At 38.0% G+C, this 19,419-nt stretch overlaps 1 protein-coding gene and 1 long non-coding RNA gene across 4 annotated transcripts in view; one reads left to right on the plus strand and one right to left on the minus strand.

Annotated features, from left to right (window-relative positions):
* Nucleotides 1–19,419, minus strand: part of ATP6AP1 (ATPase H+ transporting accessory protein 1) — a 48,238-nt gene that overhangs the window by 24,809 nt on the left and 4,010 nt on the right. The window contains exons 2-6 of the mRNA XM_053943698.1: nucleotides 17,268–17,394; nucleotides 17,097–17,165; nucleotides 10,284–10,477; nucleotides 9,194–9,237; nucleotides 5,571–5,656 (exon numbers count right to left, since the gene is read on the minus strand). Coding sequence (XP_053799673.1) covers nucleotides 5,571–5,656; nucleotides 9,194–9,237; nucleotides 10,284–10,477; nucleotides 17,097–17,165; nucleotides 17,268–17,394 — 520 coding nt within the window. The remainder of the gene's footprint in view (nucleotides 1–5,570; nucleotides 5,657–9,193; nucleotides 9,238–10,283; nucleotides 10,478–17,096; nucleotides 17,166–17,267; nucleotides 17,395–19,419) is intronic.
* LOC128788565 (uncharacterized) lies at nucleotides 3,954–13,841 on the plus strand. 3 transcript variants are annotated; one of them, XR_008431125.1, is made up of 4 exons: nucleotides 3,954–4,143; nucleotides 12,755–12,813; nucleotides 12,907–13,003; nucleotides 13,502–13,841. It is a non-coding gene; the product is annotated as an uncharacterized LOC128788565 (long non-coding RNA). The 3 variants fall into 3 exon arrangements; XR_008431126.1 differs by lacking the exon at nucleotides 12,755–12,813 and having other exon boundaries at nucleotides 13,494–13,841; XR_008431124.1 differs by lacking the exon at nucleotides 12,755–12,813.

Consider the following 19,419-nt stretch of genomic DNA (forward strand, 5'->3'; position numbering starts at 1 on the left):
AATTATGACAGTTTGGGATGTTTTCACGTAGGGAGGAAGGTGAGGGGAAAAATGTTTTGTTGGTATATAATTTGACTTTTTAATATGTTGTGTTGAAGCAGTTTGTATTCCAGATATAAGCAGTGTCAATCAATATAATTTGTGGAGATTATTGGGCAATTTATCAAATCACAGATAGATGGATTATTTTAATCCTTATGTTAAAGACATATCACTTGGATATTGCATTCAGCCTCAGTCTTAAGCCTCAGTCTCTTAAGACTGTTCTTAGAAGAGGTCTCCAGAATTCTCAGAATATTTATCTTTGTCTCCTGGAATCCAAAATTACTTTAAGACACAATATCAGGCCTTTACAGCTTTATTCTGGCACTCCAATACTTTTTTTACCGAGGTATTCTCCTTCCAGAAAGTGTTTAGTATGCCTACCAACATGTCATATAAATATGCTTGTTTACAGTTACACATTCCATTTAATCTATCCTATTTTACCCTTATTCCTTAATTTCATTCTGCATTATTATGTTTATGACTTCTGCTTACATATGACTGTATCTTTTAGAATACTCATTGCAATTTTCATGCCTGCATTTTACCAATTTATGGTAGATTTTAGTCCTAAGACACAATTAATCCTTACCTGTGTCCTTCTCCACCAACCTCCTCCAACCCAGTTTTCTTGGTCCTTAGTTTTAAAAGCAAAATAAATACAACTTTCTGATTTGGTCTATATGGAACATCTGTACAGGTTTCATCTATGCCTTAAAAACTTAGCATCTGAAAATAACAAAACTGTTCTGATCAGATAAAAAGAATAGCTTAGCTCCATGCTGCCCTTTATTTAGCAGTGAAGTGCATAAACATATATATATATATATAAAATATAAAACGTAAGCTAAATTTGTAAAAATGTTTAAAGTAAGTGAATCTTAACTCGCTCTGGTGCAAAGTCTAGAGTTAAAGGTAAAACACTAATTATTTCTCTGAATTCCCCACTAACACATTGAATGAATCATACAGAATTGCTAACAAGTATCTCTCACATTTTCATCACTCAATTTTGAAACTAATTTGGCTAAATGTTTGTTCATCTACAGTGACAACTAACTGGCTTCAACCTGCCTCAAGCAGTTCTTTTGTAGTTATTTAAAAATACTCTACCTCTGTCAGAAAAAATTTCTCAAAACTGAGTTTTCTAGAAAATAATCAAATGTACATTCTTTATCTACAAGTTAAAGTTTATGTTTTATTATAATGGCATTCATTAAGTGGGGAGAGGAGAGGACCAAAGGATAAGGAATTCCTTTTTCTTTTTCTTCTTTTAGGCTGGAAACACTGATGCTTTATTATACTGTGCCAAACTACAGTTGTTCCTTCAAATGTAAAAATAGAAGACTAAATGAATAAGGCAATTCCTGTATTCAAGGATATGTGAGGATATTTAATCTACACCCCAGCTCCTGAAATGGCATTACAAGCATTTTTCTAATGTTTATTCATGGGAAAGCTCACGTTATGTAATGTTTGAGTATATCAAATGGTCAAAAGCATTCCATTAGCCAGAAGCTGTGAAGTCAGTGGGGTGGCTGTTGTAGCATTTAGTATCCTTGGAGTGGTAAACTGAAAAGTCAACAAAACAAAGGGGAGCTGGATGTAAGTGGAAGATGCAGCAGAGCAAAATATGACACATTTAAAATGTGTTACATGGAAGGCAGAAACAAAGAAAACATAACCACAAGCACTTGTCAAAGCAGATGAAAACTTTTTATACTCCTTCCAGCTGGGGTGCACAACAATAGCACCTGAAGAAATCTCCAAGACACACTTTTTAAGTGTCAAAAGCAACTGCTTGTGTGACAGATTCCAATAAGTTCCTATAACTCTTGCTTGGCTTTGAGTGGTATCAAAGACTCAACACGCAGAAACACCAACTAAAGCAGACAGCTTGTAGAATGGAGTTCAAAGCTGATGGTAACTGAAGCTCTCTGAAAATGTGGAGGCAGTACAGAAAATTTAAACAGCATTTCATAACGCATCTGTAAAAAGTGGAGTCAACAAAATGAGTATCAGCTGGAATGTGGCTATAAATCTCCTTTCAGCAGCATGTGGTCCTTCAGCATTCAATCTCACTGAGAAAAGATAACAACTATAAAACTGTCTTGCAGTTTCAGAAGAAAACTAGTAAAATGTTACAGGGACACCTATGAGTATCAGAAGGATGGGGAACTTGATAAGATTTATAATTTGAAGCATATCTGTCTTTAAATCATTGCATCCTTTTTGATTAAATTTATACAATTGAGAAAAGTTTAAATTGCTTTTATTTTAAAAGTGTAGAACATCTTAAAATACATTGCTTTAATTATTTAAAAGTGCTTCAGCTGCTCAAACTTAGTTGCTTTAATTTGGAAAGCCTGTTGAAATATGCATAGGTTTAAAATCTTTTTAAAATTGCCCAAAAATTCCTTCTATTAATTCCAATTTTTCACTAATTAAAAACGTTTTTCATTCCAATTGTTCTAAGTACAATTTTCAGCTAAGAATGCCCATGTGCCTTTGATTTCAAACAGTAAAGAGCCACAATAACAAAGTAAATTTTGTTTTTATTTTGGATCTTTGTTAAAAAAAGAAAAAAAAGACAGATCACAAGTTCTGGACTAATATTCTCTCCTTTGCCACAAAAACACACAGTACACAGAATATCAATGTGAGCTTGCCTCCTCATGCTACTGGGTTTTTTTCTAAGCTTGGTCTCCAAAATCCAGTCTCTGGAAGTTAATTTTCCCAGGGAGAAATTTGAAGAAAATTCTTGTTTTTCTTCAGTAGAATCAGCCTTTGCTGCAGAGCCTGAAGGGAGTATTGTGGTCACCTTGCTGCATTAGTCAGAGGTTTTCAAGATCCTACCTCCATGCAAAACCCCATACTATTTTCAAATGAACACAGAACCCCTTTGAGGGGCTCATCCACTACTGCCTTAAAGAATATTTATGAAGTCCATTTAAGTGGCCTCTTACTCCTTTGGAAAAGATAAAGGGACTTCCCTCCACATCCACTGAACACAGGTTTTCTAGGTTTTATTCTTGTAATAAGAATAGCAGTGCATTTTTCATTGTGCTATCTCCTGAAAACCTTCTAGCCTCTCAAGATCCTGTTGGCATTTCTCATGCTATATCTAGACAATCACACAAATGTCTTTCATGTTGCCTACACCAAGGAAAAGCAGGTGAAATATTCTATAAGCAACTGGCTGATGTTTCATGATTGCTAGGCCTTGTTCTTGTGGGAGACTTTAATTTGCCAGATGTCTGCTGGAAACTCAACACAGTGAAGAGGCAGTCTAGGAGGTTCCTAGAGCGTGAGGAAGCTAAATTCCTGACACATCTGGGGAGTGAGCCTACCAAGGACAGTGCCCTGCTAGACCTGTTGTTCATTAACAGAGAAGGGCTGGTGGGAGATGTGGTGGTCAGAGGCTGCCTTGGGCACAGTGACCCCAAAATTATAGAGTTCACAATTCTTGGTGAAGTGAGGAAGGCGGTCAACAAAACCTCTACCTTGGACAGTCCTTAATAAGAAAAGAGTCCAGGAGGACTAGACATACTTTAAGACAGAAATCTTAAAAGCACAGAAGCAGGCCATCCCCATGTGCCAGAAGATGAGCCAATGTGGGAAGAAGAACCGGCCTGGCTGAACAGGGAGTTGTCACTGGAAATCAGAGGGAAAAAAACAAAACAAAACAAAACAGCTGATGACCTTTCCAAGAAGGAGCACGCAACTCAGGGAGAGTAGAAGGGTGTTGTTAGGCCACGTAGAGAGAAAATTAAAAAGTTGAAACTCAGCTAGAGCTCAATCTGGCAACTACTGTGAGAGAAAATAAAAAGTGTTTTTATAAATAAGTTAACAACAAAAGGAGAGCTAAGTAAATTCTCTATCCTTGGATGTGGGATAGGGGGGAACATTGTAACCAAAGACCAGGAAAAGGCTGAGGTACTTGTACTTTCTTTGCCTCAGCCTGTAACAGCAAGACTGGTTATCCTCAGGGCAACATGCTGAGCTGTTAGACAGGGTCTGGGAGCAGAACAGAACCTCTGCAATCCAAGAGGAAGCAGCTAGTGCCCCACTGCGCCACTTGGACACTCACGAGTCTATGTGAGTACAAAGGACCTGGCTGTGTGGGTTGATGGGAGCTGAACAGGGTCCAGTGTGTGCCCAGGTGGCCAAGAAGGCCATTGCCATCCTGGCCTGTATCAGCAATGGTGTGGCCAGCAAGACCAGGGCAGGGATTACTCTCCTGTATTCAGCACTGGTGAGGTCACACCTCAAGAGCTGTGTCTAATTCTGGGCCCCTCACAACAAAAAGACAGACATTGAGAGGCTGGAGCATGTCCAGAGAAGGGCAGTGGAGCTGGGGAAGGGTCTAAGGAGCAGGCCACGTGAGGCGCGGCTGAGGGAGCTGGGGTGTTCAGCCAGGACAGGAGGAGGCTAAGGGGGACCTTATCATTTTCCCACTGCCTGAAAGGAGGTTGTAGCCAGGTGGGGGTCAGCCTCTTCTTCCAGGCAACTAGCAACAGGACAAGCAGACATGGCCTCAAGCTGTACCAGGGGAGGTTCAGGTGGGAATCAGGATGAGTTTCTTCCCTGGAGGGGTTGTCAAGCATTGAAACAGACTGTCCAGGAAGCTGGTGGAGTCACCATCCCTGGAAGTGCTCAAGAAATTACTGGATGTGGTACTTAGTGCTCTGGTTTAGTTGACATGATGGTGATCAAAGGTTGGATTCAATGCTCTTGGAGGTCTTTTCCAATCTGAATGATTCTATAAGTCCAGTATCATATTAGGAGCTCAGATTGTGTTACCTCTGAAACAGATAGATATGTTTCTCTCAAAGTTGCATTTTAGGATTCAGCCCGTCCTTTAAATGTTTCTCTTCTTAATGGGAACTCTTCTTTTTCCTCAAGGCAAAACTGTCTTCCATTTATTCACATTAAAATTAAAAAAATTAATTTTTTTTATTGCAACCTGTATGTCATACAAAAAGATAACTCTACATAAATAACTATCCTGCAATGTTACTTAATGTGATATGTGATCTACAAATTATATTCTGATTATCAGCAAGGGTGAAAACTTAACCTTGCTGTTGTAAATACCAAGTATTGCTTGAAAGAAATTAAACCAATTAATTTTAACATGGATACTTTAGTAGCCTTCAGTTGATTAGTAACATAACACTCTATCTATACTAACCAGCCACACTAGGAAGTTTGATAACGTTCCACATAGAACTCACTACAAAATCACTAAACTGAAAAAAAAAAAATAACTTACAGTTCTTAAAAATAGTAATAAGTTCTACAGACAAAGGCAAATTTATAGTCACCTAGAACAGTAAAACTTCAATAGTTATGTGATATAGCTACCATATATGAAAATTCATGCAATCATTCCTGGTCAAAACCTCCTATAATATAGATTGCTTGTCTGTATAATCTTGAAAATCATCTACAGACTTCTTCTGTAAACATTAAGCTATTGAATGATAAAAATCTGACAGGTCTAGGCACTGAACATTACTCACCCTTGAAGGTCTCACTGCAGTATAAATGACTGAAAAATGAATCCCTCGTTCCTGCAGATCCATGGTCACTCTTCCAATTATTTTGTCTGTAAATAGAAATGTATAATTCAACAAACTCGGTAAACTGAGAAAGCTAAAATCCTACAGCAGCTGGAGAAGTAATGAGCTAGATGTTTAAGCTTATTCCGTTTGTTTAAGCAACTTAAGTGCTCATTCTATCTAGGTACAACTGGGATAAGACACTCTCAAGTGTCTTGAAAAATGCACAATTTCAGTGAGATAATTAAAAAAATACAACAGTTCAGAAAGAGGGGTGATTTTGAAACTGAAAAGTAAAACCATGGAAAATATACCCAAAAGTTTGAACTTTGGGCAATTAAAAGCAGGAGAAATCACTTCAGAGATTTCTTTTCTTTCTTTAAGAGAGTATATGCAGGATGTATATACTGTTAGTCAAGTGATCAGTTAATAAAAAAATAATAAAATTTAAGCAGTATCGTTCTGTGAATTACAAAATACATGTAACTACCACTGAGAACATTCAAAACATGGTGTTTAGTGTGGGGCATGATATGTATAATACTGGTAGCAATATTTCTTTTGCCTTCTGTGGATTTAAAGCCTGCTTCTGCACCCCCACCAGGACACAGAAAATTTTCCTGTTCATTACATTGGAGGCCAAAGGAGAAATATGGTGTAGTAGTTTTGAAAAAGGAAGGAGAAGTTAAATAAGGAAGAGAGGGCCTTTCAAAGATGTCCAAATATGCCTCTACAAAAGATCCTCTTCTACTTCTGCAACCACAGGCAGTTGCAATAACTGCTTACAACTGATAAATGTTTTCAATATTTGTGCAGAAACATGAACATCTGGTGATAAGGAGCACAACAGTTGTGAACCATGAGCTGTTATTAGTGTTGTTATTGGGACTGCTTCAGAAGCAAACAAGCAGACTCACATTTACTGTTTCAGTGCCTTCCCACTTCTCATTCATGTACCAGTCTGGTGGACAGAGATTTTGTAACCTGGACATACAAACTTCTCAGATTTTGAGGTTATACTTTATAGAAATTGTGTTTTATTTGCAACTGCTGAAATTAAGTTTATATTATTATCCTCTTTAACCACTTTTATTTACTGTAATTATGGTGTCCTGGCTGAATAAAATATTTGGCTTTTGTAGAATTGCTTTTTTCTGCAGGGTTTCAGCTGAACTGATTTCCTCGTATCAGTCAAGAATCCTAGCTATGTGAATTTTCCTTCTCAAAGTTATTGCTAAGAGAATCCACTATGAGAAATGTACTTAGAAAAACAATTGCCTAAAAACTACTGCCATAATTACACTGGTTGTGGAGATCCAAGGCATTATGTAACGTTGATTTTGTAATCTGGGTTTATAGATTTTGGAAATTCTCTTCAGCCTTAGCAAAAATTTGCAGAACAAAAAAAATTATATGTATAAAAACGCAGAGGTTGACTTTGGGTTTTCTTTCAATAAAGCAACCAATAGCTTTCTGAAATAACATGTTATTTGTATTTCCCTTCAGAAAGGAGATACATGTAACTATAGTTACCAGTAACATCTATACCTCCTGCCTTCAGGAAGATTCTAGAGGTAACTCCTTCATCCAAAGAAGCTTCTGTGAACATCCTTATGACAATAGAGTTGACATAGATCTCTTGTTTGCCTGTGATCAAAACTCTACCTTTCTTATGAAGCACTTTCAAGTTCTCCAAAGAAAAAAAGCTCAGACTGTCCACCATGTTTTAGAGCACCCAAATTAGGTGCCTATTTGGGAACAATAGTGCAGATTCTGTACTTGGCCAAGCAAAGCGGCACATCTTCCCTAATCCACACACCTTCGTCCCGATTAAAATCTAGTTGATACTAACCAAAACATTGGCATAACCTTTTCTTCCATCCTCCCACAGATCACCTCTTAACTTTGCTTTCCCAAAACAAGGTGGCCTGGGAGAGCAGTTGCTTGAGTCTACAGTGTGGCCTGGCAGCCAGGAGGGCCAGCCCTGTCCTGGAGTGCATCAGGCACAGCATCAGCAGCCGGGCAAGGGAGGGGATTGTCCCGCTCTGCTCTGAGCTGGGACAGCCTCACCTCGAGTGCTGGGGCCTGGTTTGGGCACAACAATGTAAGAAGGATATAAAGCTATTAGAGAGTGCCTAAAGGAGGGCAACGAGGATGGTGAAGGGTCTGAAGGGGGAACGGAGCCTTATGAAGAGCAGCTGAGGTCACTTGGTCTGTTCAGCCTGGAGAAGAGGAGACTGATGGGAGACCTCATTGCAGTTACAACATCCTCATGAGGGGAAGACACTGCTGATCTCACCACTCATGACCAGTGACAGGACTCAAGGAAATGGCATGAAACTGAGTCAGTGGAGGTTTAGGCTGGATATCAGGAAAAGGTTTTCTACGCAGAGCACTGCAATAGAACACCCCAGAGAAGGGGCAGAGGACCAAACCTGAGAGAGCTCAAGAAGCATTTGGAGAATACTGTCAGGCATGTGATATGATTCTTGGGGTGTCCTGTGTAGGGCTACGATGGACTCAGTGATCCCAACTGGTCCCTTCCAACTCAGCATATTCTATGATACTATGATTCTAGGGCTTGGGAAGCTTATTCTTGAATCCATGCAGCTGATGAAAGAAATGTCCCATAAAGAAAAAGCCACTTTTAGCCAAGACTAATATTAAGCCAAGGCTCAGCTACCTAGCTGGGGACAAGAAAATAAAACAAAATAACTCCTCTGCAATTCAGAGATGAAAACCCAGTTGCTTGTTTTAGTATAAAACCCACTCATTTTGGACTAGTAGAAAAACAAATAGAAAAGGATACACAACTAATTTCAGTACTAAGATATTTTCCCCTGATTTTCAAATTTGCTGCTGATTTTACAACCCCACTAAGAACACTGTTTAATTACTAGCCCACTACACTGTGAAGCTCCAAAATTACCACTTCAGTGATTTGCACACTTTATAATTTTATTTCTAATTTAGAGTAGTAAGTGAAAGATCTGCAATGAAATGCCTCTCAGTGCCATTTTCATGTATGGCACCTCTTTTTCAATCAGATGCTAGGCAACAAACATTTTTATAGTATTGTATTGAGAGATTCAACTTTAACAAGTAGTGTTTAATACACTGCAAAACCAATAAAAGATTGATATCAAAGGGAAAGAAGGCCGTCAGTAAGGTTTTATAAAGATTAGAAAAACTTTTCCTATTCCTACAGACACCCTTTGTTAAGACCAAGGAGGCCTTGGAATAAATTGCCAAATGAGCCTGGCACCTCCAGCTGCCAGTGTGCAAGGTGAGATCAAAGGAGGCACCTCAAGTTGCACATACATGCAGGGTTTGGGCTCAGGGAATGAGCAAAGGCCCATGCCTAAAGCAGACGTGAATTTATCAAGCTTACATTTCATGTCACAGACACTTAGCATCTGACTAAAACTAAGACAACCAGAGCTTATAAATACTGTATAAGGGGAGTGGGATAAAAGCCTCTAAATGGTAGTAGCAAAGCAAAGCCTGGGAACTAGAGAATGCTACCTGCTCAGGTGAAACCACAAATAATCAAATGTTAGTTATATCTAGGTACTATTACTTACCATTTTCAGCAATTGCTTCCAGGGTGGAAATCTCTTTTAAATCACTAGAGAAAAAGAGGGAGAAAAATAATTTAAAATCTTTCCTAGGCAAAAATGATGTGAATCAGAAATGTATGAAGATACTGACTGATAAAAGGATTACTGTCAGTCCCTCTGTTATTCTTTCATCTCCTCCTAATGACCCTTTTCTTCTGCAAAGCCATTAAAAATCTAAGAACCACATCTTCAGATGATTCTTAAACCCCTCGAATTTTCTAGGCAGCAGAGAAGCCATACTACTGACAGTATTTTGGTCTGCCTCTGAGAAGGTTTTTTCTCATTTGATGTTGGCCCCTTGTTTAACATTTGCAGAGGAGCTCTTTAAAATTGTTATCATGTCTCTTTTTGTGTAGTGACATGACAGCTAGAATTGCATTTGTTTAGAACACGTTGATATCCGCACCTTACACAAACATGTACAGATGCCCAAGTAACAAGCTGGGAAGAAGAGTAAACAGAAGAAGCTCAGCAACTATGCCTTATGTCTTCTAAATATACATTCACCTGAAGGAACAGTCTCTCCCTTTCTCTGTTATATCACAGCCCTCATAGAGCTGGAAACATTAAGAATTACAGCCTTCCTCTTCCTTCCACAGCGATGGAAAATCAGACTGTTTATTAGCTTCAGGTTTATCTGTATGTTTAATTGCTTGCTTATTTATTCTGCCAGTATTTTTGACCCCTGGAATGCCTTCCAGCAATTAATTCTGCAGATTGATCATGTATCAAGTAAAATAATTGAGCCTTTCTGCTAAAAAGTGTGTTGCCATTTAGTTTTATTAGCTGCCCCTTTGTTCTCATATAATGAGGCAGACAAAATTGTAATGCCTGACTGCCTTTCTCAACGTAATTCATCTATTACACCTGGTAAGCTCATCTGGGGACTTTGAGAAACACTGAATTTATCCTTGTAAGAGAAACAATTTTGATAACCCTACAAGCTTCCACTCTGGGTTTTTTTTTTTTTAATTTCCTGAATACAAATGATATTTTCAAAAGCTCTAAAAATCATGCACACATGTGGGTCAGTTTGTTCGTGATAAGCCCCTACCTGGCAAGTGGTTGTAGCTGAACCACCAGTACATTTGGATTCGAGGTATTCACTTCCAGCTGAGAGACACTGAGATCAGTTACATTTGTTAACTTCCAATCTCCTGATTCTTGAAGAACATTCAGGAGATACCTGGTAGCCTTGCAGTCAACAGCTGGCAAAACTAAAGATGAAGGAGAAGACTGAAGAATTTCCTGTAAAAAATTAATGAGACGTTTATTTACTTGTTTAATATTCAGTTGCTTAATAATTAACACAACCTTTTTTTATAATGTATCCTTAATTTAACATTCAAGGTGAGGGACCACCACAGTAAACAGCATGTGAATTCTCACCAGCTTGATTGATGGTGGCTTGCAGGCTGCTCCTGAACTTTCTTGCAGCAAGCTTAAAGCACTCAGTAACACCAAATTTTTACTGTCTTTTCCATATGTATGGTGGAAGAGGAGAGCTGGATGATGTAGAAGTTCTCAAGCTAAGAGTGTAGTTGTTATGAACACTACCAGAAGCAAAGCTCAGATGACTCTAAATAAATGCTCTTTGATGTGAGAAAGCTCAGTGTCAGACATCTCCAGTTCCAGCAGCTCCATTCAGTTAAGTCATACTTCGCATAGAAAACACCCTGCATTTGTGTACATCCTGGTGGTACAGCACATGGTACAGAAAAATGTCGAATTTGTAATTATTAATTTTAAAAAGCTGCAGATTTCAGGATCTACAGAGCCTCCAGACACACACAAACAAAATTCATGTCATACTTTCCACCTTTTTATTCAAAATATGAATTATAAAGCTCAGGCTGAATTGGTTCAGATAAAGCATCAGGGTATCATTCACTTTATTTACAAATCTGATAACTGAGTTCCTGATACAGACACTTGAATGAAATTAATTGAAAAACATTCTCATTCTTTAAATTTGGAACCTGCATAGTAAAAAAACATCTTTCCAAGCTTTTTTCTTGATAATAAAATTACCCTGAAATATTTGGGAAACAAAATGCAAGATGAAGATTTGAAAATTATCAAAATTAATGTAGCCTTTATTTAATCTTGTGGTGGATTGACCCTGGCCTGATGCCAGGTACCAACCAAAGCCGCTCTATCATTTCCCTCTTCAACTATACAAAGGAGAGAAAATAAAAGGCTTATAGGCCAGGGAGAGTTCACTAACCAATTATACAAGAAAAACAATCTTGACTTGGGAAAATTAATTAAACTTATTAACAATCAAATCAGAGTATGATAATCGAAATAAAACAAAAAAACACCTTCTACCCACCCCTCTCTTCTTCCAGGCACAATGTTACCCATGATTCTCTACCTCCTGCCCTGCAGTGGAGAAGGGGGACAGAGAATGGGGTCTGTGGTCAGTTCTCTACCGCCTCTTCCTACGTGGGGGAAGGACTCTTCATACTCTTCCCCTCCTCCTGCATGGGGTCCCTCCCATGGGAATCAGCCCTCCATGGACTTCTCCAAGGAGAGTGCTTCCCACAGGCTGCAGTTCTTCATGAACTGCTCCTGTGTGGGTCCCTCCCATGCGGGTCCCTCCCATGCAGTGCAGTCCTTCAGGAACAGACTGCTCCAGCCTGGGCTCCTCTCTCCACAGGTACTGCCAGGAGCCTTCCCACAGGGTCACAGCTTCCTTCAGGCACCCACCTCTCCTGGCACTGAGTGCTCCATGGGTTGCAGGCAGATCTCTGCTCCCCCATGTACCTCCACGGGCTAAAAAAAAGCCTTTAATCTCTATCTACAGGGGCACAGCTGTCTCACCATGGGCTGCACCACGGGCTGCAGGCAAATGAATCTCTGCCTGCTCCCTCCTGGAGCACTGACACTTTTGGACATGGCGGAAGCTTCTGGCAGCTTCTCAAAAAAGCCACCCCTATAGTCCGCCCACTACCAAAGTCTTGTCACAGAAACTCAATACAAATATGAATACTAGAAGGTATTTTTTCCTTGAGTCCTAGTTTACAGCTTGTTAACTTTGCTTTTGTATTTTCTACATTTAAGTCCAGATTAAGTCTGTCACTTGATCCAACATTAAGATCTTCAAACTGTTAGACTCTTTCTCTCCCTCTGATGCAAGTGTTGTGGTGCTCGTAACACTTTTCTCCCACTATTCATTTTTTCCTTTTTTTCTGTTCTTTGACTGCTTTTCTGACCTGCTCTCCAATTCTTTCTAATTGCTCACATCTTCCTTCCTAGGCAAAGGCTACAGATACTTTAATATTTCTATAGATGCTCATAAGGTAGGATTATGTAGCATTGTCTGATTTACCAGACTATGAGAAAAGTAACTGCAGAAATTAAAACAGAGCAGAAAGCACTGATCTTGTGTACAGGTCTTTGAGTAGTGTTTTTAGCACATCCTGGAAAAAAAAGATGAAACATTTCATTTTGATTTGTTTACAGATTTGAATTTAGACCTCAGATTCTGAGCAATTCAATGTTTTTTTGTTTTATTTTCAGTATTTTAATCCCTTGTCCCATAGCAGCATCCAGAATGGCAACAGCCATTTCATCCAAAGGTATCTATTAAGCAGATTACTCATTTAATGTAGAATAAGATGTAATGTATTATTACTGAGTAATATCTTAATTGCGCCTCTGCTCCTAACCAGTGCTGCACTGCCATCTGTCTCAGCTTCCAGACACTGGTATTCAGCTGCTTTTCATCTGAAGGGTAGACACAGCTGGATATCAACTCAACAGCCTCAGGTAGGCAATCTGATCCCATGCCTCTTTGTCCTTCTTGCCATTTGGCAGTTGTGCACTTTTCTTTACAATACCCATATGTTGCTTTACACATTTTAGGATTTCAGCTACCATGCTTGTTCAAAGCATGAAAACCCCAAAAAGTGGTGGAGAATGAAGAGGATATTGAGAAACACCTGATACTGCATTCTGCTAAAGAAAATCACATAGTAGCTAGGAACAGGAGAGGGACAAGGAGAAAGACAAAGGGAAAAAGAAGGAGAAGGGGAAGGTTTAATTTTAGCTTTCCAGTTATTATCTATTCCACAAATGTTTACACTGTAGCCATGCCCTTCAAATGTATGCATAAACCTGTATGTTATAATTCTAATGAAAATTGATCTGATGTACTTTACATGATAAAGTGTGTTGCAGCTACAGGAATTATTGTTGAATAAACCTCCATGCTGTACAGTATAGTGGGAAAAATGACACCAATTTTTTTTTTCCTGAGGGTTACAGACAGATCCAAGGGACTGTCAAGAAGAAAACCTGAATTCCAAGAATGGGAGGAAGCATTCCAAAGAATAAAATACAGACTATAACAACAACAAAGGACTGCATTGGAGAAAATATTGATGTGGCCTTCACAAAAAAGTTTTGCCTAACAGTTCTGCTGAAGATATCTGAAGAAGTCAACGGGCATGTACTCTAGGAAGCTCTAGGTGGTACAGTCGGCTTGGACCCACACAAGGCATTTGGCAGAGTCTTGAAGAAAGGACTACTAAAGAAACTTAGCTGCTTTGGAGACAGAGGTAATCTTCACATGAAGGTAGCTAAAGAATAAAGGTTTAGCAAGCAAAGGGATTAAAAAGTATCTGTTACTGCACTAGAGTCTGTTCTGTTCCATATGTTCCTAAACTATCTGATAAAAAGATAAATATTGAGCTAATGAAACTTGCCCATTATGCTGATTTTTTCAGGTTAGTAAAGGCAGTGTCTGACTGATGAACTACAAAAGCAGCTTCTGGCACAGCCTCATGGTCAACTGAGTAACTGATAAGATTCAATGTAAATTGATTTTAGAACAGTACAGGGTGACAGAAAAACAAGCCTAATTTTACATACACAATAATAGGTATTAGACTCAGAACAGAGTGTTACCCTTCAGTAATGAAACCTTGAGAGTTATGGCAGCTCTTTGAAAATGGTAATTCAGAGGCTGATAATGATCAAGATTGAAAAAAAATCAAATATTAATAGTATTTTAGAAAAGGCTAGAGAACAAAACATCATCATGTCACTGAATAAATCTATGATGAACTTTTATCTTGATTATTATGTAGTCCTGTGCATGTTCCCTTGTCAAAAAATAATATAATGAAACTAAAAGAAAGGAAATAAAGACAGTCAAAACTTTATTAGAACCTGTGTATCACACATGACTAAATAGTACTGCTCAGTCTGTGACCTCTGAGTGAAGGGGAGTTATCAGACTACAAGTGGCAATGACTTACAGTCATAATTATGTAGATGCACAGCTGGCCACTAATTGGAGTTTGTTAATATACACTGCAGTTTTAAGGAGCTGAGCGTTGCCTAGGGAAAGCCAAAGCTAATATTAAAGAAAAATAGTGTGTAGGGTAGGTGACTTCTTCAGAAAGAAGTTCCCTAAATGCTAATCCCTGTATTTTATTATTTAATTTAGAAGTTGTTTGAAAGTTCAAGATAAATGACCAACCTATAAGATTCCCTTTGTATTAACTGGAATAAGATTCCTTTATTGCATGCAAACCCATTGATACCATAATCTCAGAACAGCTGCTAATGCAGCTAAACAAATCAAATGTCTGCAAATGTTTCTGGGGTTTACAAGTCCATAACTCTTTTTCAAATAACACTTTCTTCTTGTAGAACACATGCTCTTATACATTCTAAATGAAATCTCTAGCTTAGGTTTATGAATAAGTTTGCATTTCTGAGGTTCATAAAGGAGGATGCTTGAGAGCAATGGAACATTTATTATATCTTCAGTGATAATTTGTATAATATAGAATGTTTAGGTAAAAAAACTTCTGATTATGCAACATCAAGGATTCTAATTTCCCAAATAAGAAAATTCAGACCCGACCTTCACTTTGCCCTGTGTTGTGTGAGTATTATTGCGATCTTCCATAGCATGATTAAGAATTGATTTCCTACCCAAAGTATCTCAAGTGGAGTTCAAGTAATATGATAGCAACCCAGCAAATTTTTGTAGAGTCTGTTATGCCCAATATGGGGGACTATAAAGTTCCTTTTCTGGCCCTAAGAACTTCTGGCCCTATGCAATAGGATATTGACAAAACTCCCACCTAGGTGAAAAGGAAGTATGTAGTTTATACCTCTCATTTTCTTTCACACATGTGAAAGACACCTCACCTCACCTCCATCAAACTACACTAAAAAAGCATTAAGATTGCCAAATCCAACAGAACAAATGTAGGAAGTGCTGGAGCTAAGGTGAGCAATTTGTAAAAATAAACTTTCCAGTTTTAAAGATGCCATAATACAGAAAAATTTCTCAGCTCCAAGACAGAGAGGGAACAGAGGCAAGGTCAGAAAGAAACCAGTTGCTGACATTTATTCATTGTTAAATACTTGGGTAGAAGTGTTTGACCTGCCAGATACAGACAAAGATTTACTTAAACATGACATTTTGTTTAGCTGAGGACCTCCCCCTCAGCCCTCACTGGGTCCCCAATCCCCTTGTATACCACCCGATTTCTAAACCCATCAATCTCTGGCCTTATCTCTAGACTTTAAAGCCTTTAACCTCTATCTACAGTGCTGATGGATTCCTGCTTACAAGGCAAAGAAGAATGTTTTAAGTACTTTGATATGCCTCTTAAACATCAAGGGCCTACTTAAATAAGACTACCACATAAGGAACTTGCAATGTAATGCATTACAATGCATGTCAAACAGCTGAAATTAAACCAGTTTTGTAGTCAGGCAGCAACAAAAATTTGCTCTGGACACGGCCTTGCAGAGATGTAACCCTGAGAAGGTAAGACAGCAGAGAAGAAGCAGTGCATCTGCCTGCAGACACAGCCACTGATCCTTACAGTACAGATGATTATGACTCTCATTCATTCCTCAGAAAACCCATGTAGATACTCTGAATAATTGTTTCTCTTCCAGCATCAGCGTTAAAATGCTGTTATATGACAAAGAGATTAATAGCTCCAGTTCTACTTATACAAGGAAGATGTGATGTTATCAGATGCAGAGACAGGTATTATGTGAATATTTATGTATTTAATTACATATAGTGCTTGCTGTGTGGTGCTTGGGAATTTACATTTTCTTGTGTGCTCTGATACCATTTACATTACTAATAGCTCTGTTCATCCTGCACTGCCTCCAGGAATGTCTTTATGACTTCCACAAGTGAACATTTTGTCTAATTACATTTCAATAAACTGTCATGTAAGTACAACCATAGATGCTCTGCACAAAATCTATAAACCTTCTTAGTGAGGACAAAACTTGAAGCTGTTGACTGACTCAGAAGGAGTCCATCTTAAATTCTGTGCCTAGAGTTTATTTCCAGTTAATCAACTAGCATTATTTTTTTCATAAAGATTAAGGCAATATAGCATCTAGTGATATATTAACTTAATACAGATATAAAACAGTTAACTCCCAGAATGAGCTTCAATTTCTGTAAAAATAAAATAGGTATTAAATTCTGAAAATAAGAAAAAAATTATTGGTTCCTATGAGTCATTTTCTTCCTATGGCTTCAAAATAGAATTTTGGGGTGTTGGTCTGAAAGTTTATATTGTTTCTTACAATAGAAAATTGCAGCATATTTAAGAAGAATTTTGTCAGTTATGATGAATTGTGAAAATTCAGTCTTTAAAAATATAATAGCTACAAAGCATGTATCTAAAAACTCAGTTTATTTCCTTTAACACATCTGCTTAAACTGAAATAATTTCAATAATTTAAACAGGAAAACTTCTGCAACTCAGTGCCCTTGCCCCAGTTATTGTCTCTATGCATCTTTCTTACATCTTTCTTTTTCTTTTTGAATACTGCACATAAAGAAATAAATGAGATAAATGCTTGCCTGAACATTTTGAAACGGATTCTTGTTGCCATAGGATTCACTGAAGTATGTGAAATCATCTATGCTAAGCTGAAAAACAAAGAGAGTAGATTGATGAGAAGGAGCCATGGCATCTCATTTAGGTACAGACTTGTGCTCAGTATTGGTGAGAAAAAAAATTGGTTTACATACCCTATCTTGCAGGAACAAGACGAGGTTTCTGGAGTTCTGGGTAAAAAGAGGTTGCAAGAGTTCTGTCAGCTCCTGTGCTGAGACAACTTGTCCTTCATGCACTGCAGTGTCTGGATTCCACTGTGATCTACAAAGGAATAATTCCTTTTTCTGTCGAATTTTCTGCCAATGATGACACCTTTCTTTAAATATACAGCGGCAGGTAATGAAATCATCATCTTTCATTTAAAATCAACTTTGCAGTTCAATTTACTTTCATTCTACTCAAGAGAAAAAGAACTTGCCCATTTTTGCCTGTATCAAATTGACTGTATTACACAAGAATGAATAGGGGTAATGTCTCTCTATATTTTCTTGTTTGTGTACAACAGCCAAATTGCATCTTTCCAAAAAAAGTTACCTACTAAGTGCAATGAGGAAGAATACGTTGAAAACATTCAGAGAGAATTCTCAGATGGCATCCCAACTCCCAGAACACTCTGCAGTGCTGACAGATGGAAGTCAGGAGGAGTAGAAACCAGACTACATCACAAGTTGTTTTAAGCTAGTATTTTTTTATAAAACTTTTGTTAGTACAAGTGTCTTAACAGTGCCATTGTACACAGGTTCTCTCCTAAGGTTTCCATGATGAAGGAACCAGTCTACAGAAGCCATTCAGAAAAGCCACCATTCCAGCAGCAGGAGCTTTTCTGAATGGAATGACTCAAAGCACCCAGCTTACAAATCTTTTTCCAACCTGTCACTATGAGGACTGGACAGAATAAAAACTCATCTATTTAGTTCTGCTGCTACAGGAAACAGACAAAACAAGAGGTGGCATTATTCTTTCAACACCTCATTGGGGTTTTAACAGTATGCAACACGGGTTGGTAGGGATGAAACCTTTTATGAACATTTTTATCCTAGGTGTTCATATATAATGAAAATTGTCTTTGGAAAAACAAATTGAATTTGATATGTAATCTTCCGTCTTTGCCCAGGTACACATCAATTGCTAAAACCTGAGAAAACAGGTATTCCAGACACTCTTAACTGGTTCTAATTACAAAGAGTTGAATATAGGCAATTGCTGTGTGCTCTAACATCATTTATTATTGATTGCAATTTGATCAAGTTGAGATAAAAGTTAAATTTGCTAACCCAAAGCAATTTGCAAATGACCATTGCACACCAAGCTTTTATGAATGAGAACAACTTTTGCAGTCCTTTAAGACGGAGGCAGAACAGGGTTAATGAACACATAGGTGGGGTTCAATGTTGTTTTTTGGATAAAGAAAATCTAAATTGCACTCCAAGTCCTCCTTGCAATTCCAATGAAGATTGTTGAAAGTGAATCGAAAGAGTCAAATTGCACCCATGGCAGAGATAAAACCAGCGCAGTCCTGCAGCACTAGATGATCCCCATCTCACTTCAGACTCTGAGGTTTAGGAAAGCATTAGAGCAAACTCTGTCCCAAAGATTCTGAATGACTCTTCAGGAACTGACATTCATATTGACTTTGTGGCTTGCACGACCACATCAAAATACTAATGATATTAAAGAAAAAACAGATAGAACAAATTAATAGATGATTAAAAAAATGTCTTGTGTTAAAGAAAAAGACACTGAATATCTTGGTATATTTATTTTTTAAAAAAACCTAAATAAATCCATTTCATACCTAATCTCAGAGAAGAAAAAAAAACTTTTGAGAGCTTTGGGGACTGGCAATTAAGAATAAAAGGTAACAGAAAGCACATCAAACAAAACCCAGTTATTTGCAGCAGCACAATGGTACAGGCTTTTGCTGTGAACTCAAAACCTCAGAAGTTTAATGATCCTCTTTTAAAGCATACTTGCTTCTAAGAAATTCCCTGTTCCTTGAAGCAGTTCTTGTTAGCTATCTAACCTTGAAAACACCTTTTGTGACACTTTTTAACTTTCAAGCAGTCAACTTTAGTAACTTCATCATCATTTAAAAAAAAATCTACACCAGTTGATTAAAAATTCTATTAAAATGCAGCATTTGCCTAATACTTATCTTCACAATATTATGCATGCATTTATTTTGCTTCTTTTTTGCTAAGCACTATGCATGGCAGTAGGGAAGGCTACATCCTTCACTGTCTGCTTGGTGAAACAACATTCTCAGTGTGGTTCAGACAGGAAATA

Source organism: Vidua chalybeata, chromosome 5, assembly GCF_026979565.1.
Source record: "Vidua chalybeata isolate OUT-0048 chromosome 5, bVidCha1 merged haplotype, whole genome shotgun sequence".
In the NCBI taxonomy this organism is placed as follows: Eukaryota; Metazoa; Chordata; class Aves; order Passeriformes; family Viduidae; genus Vidua; species Vidua chalybeata.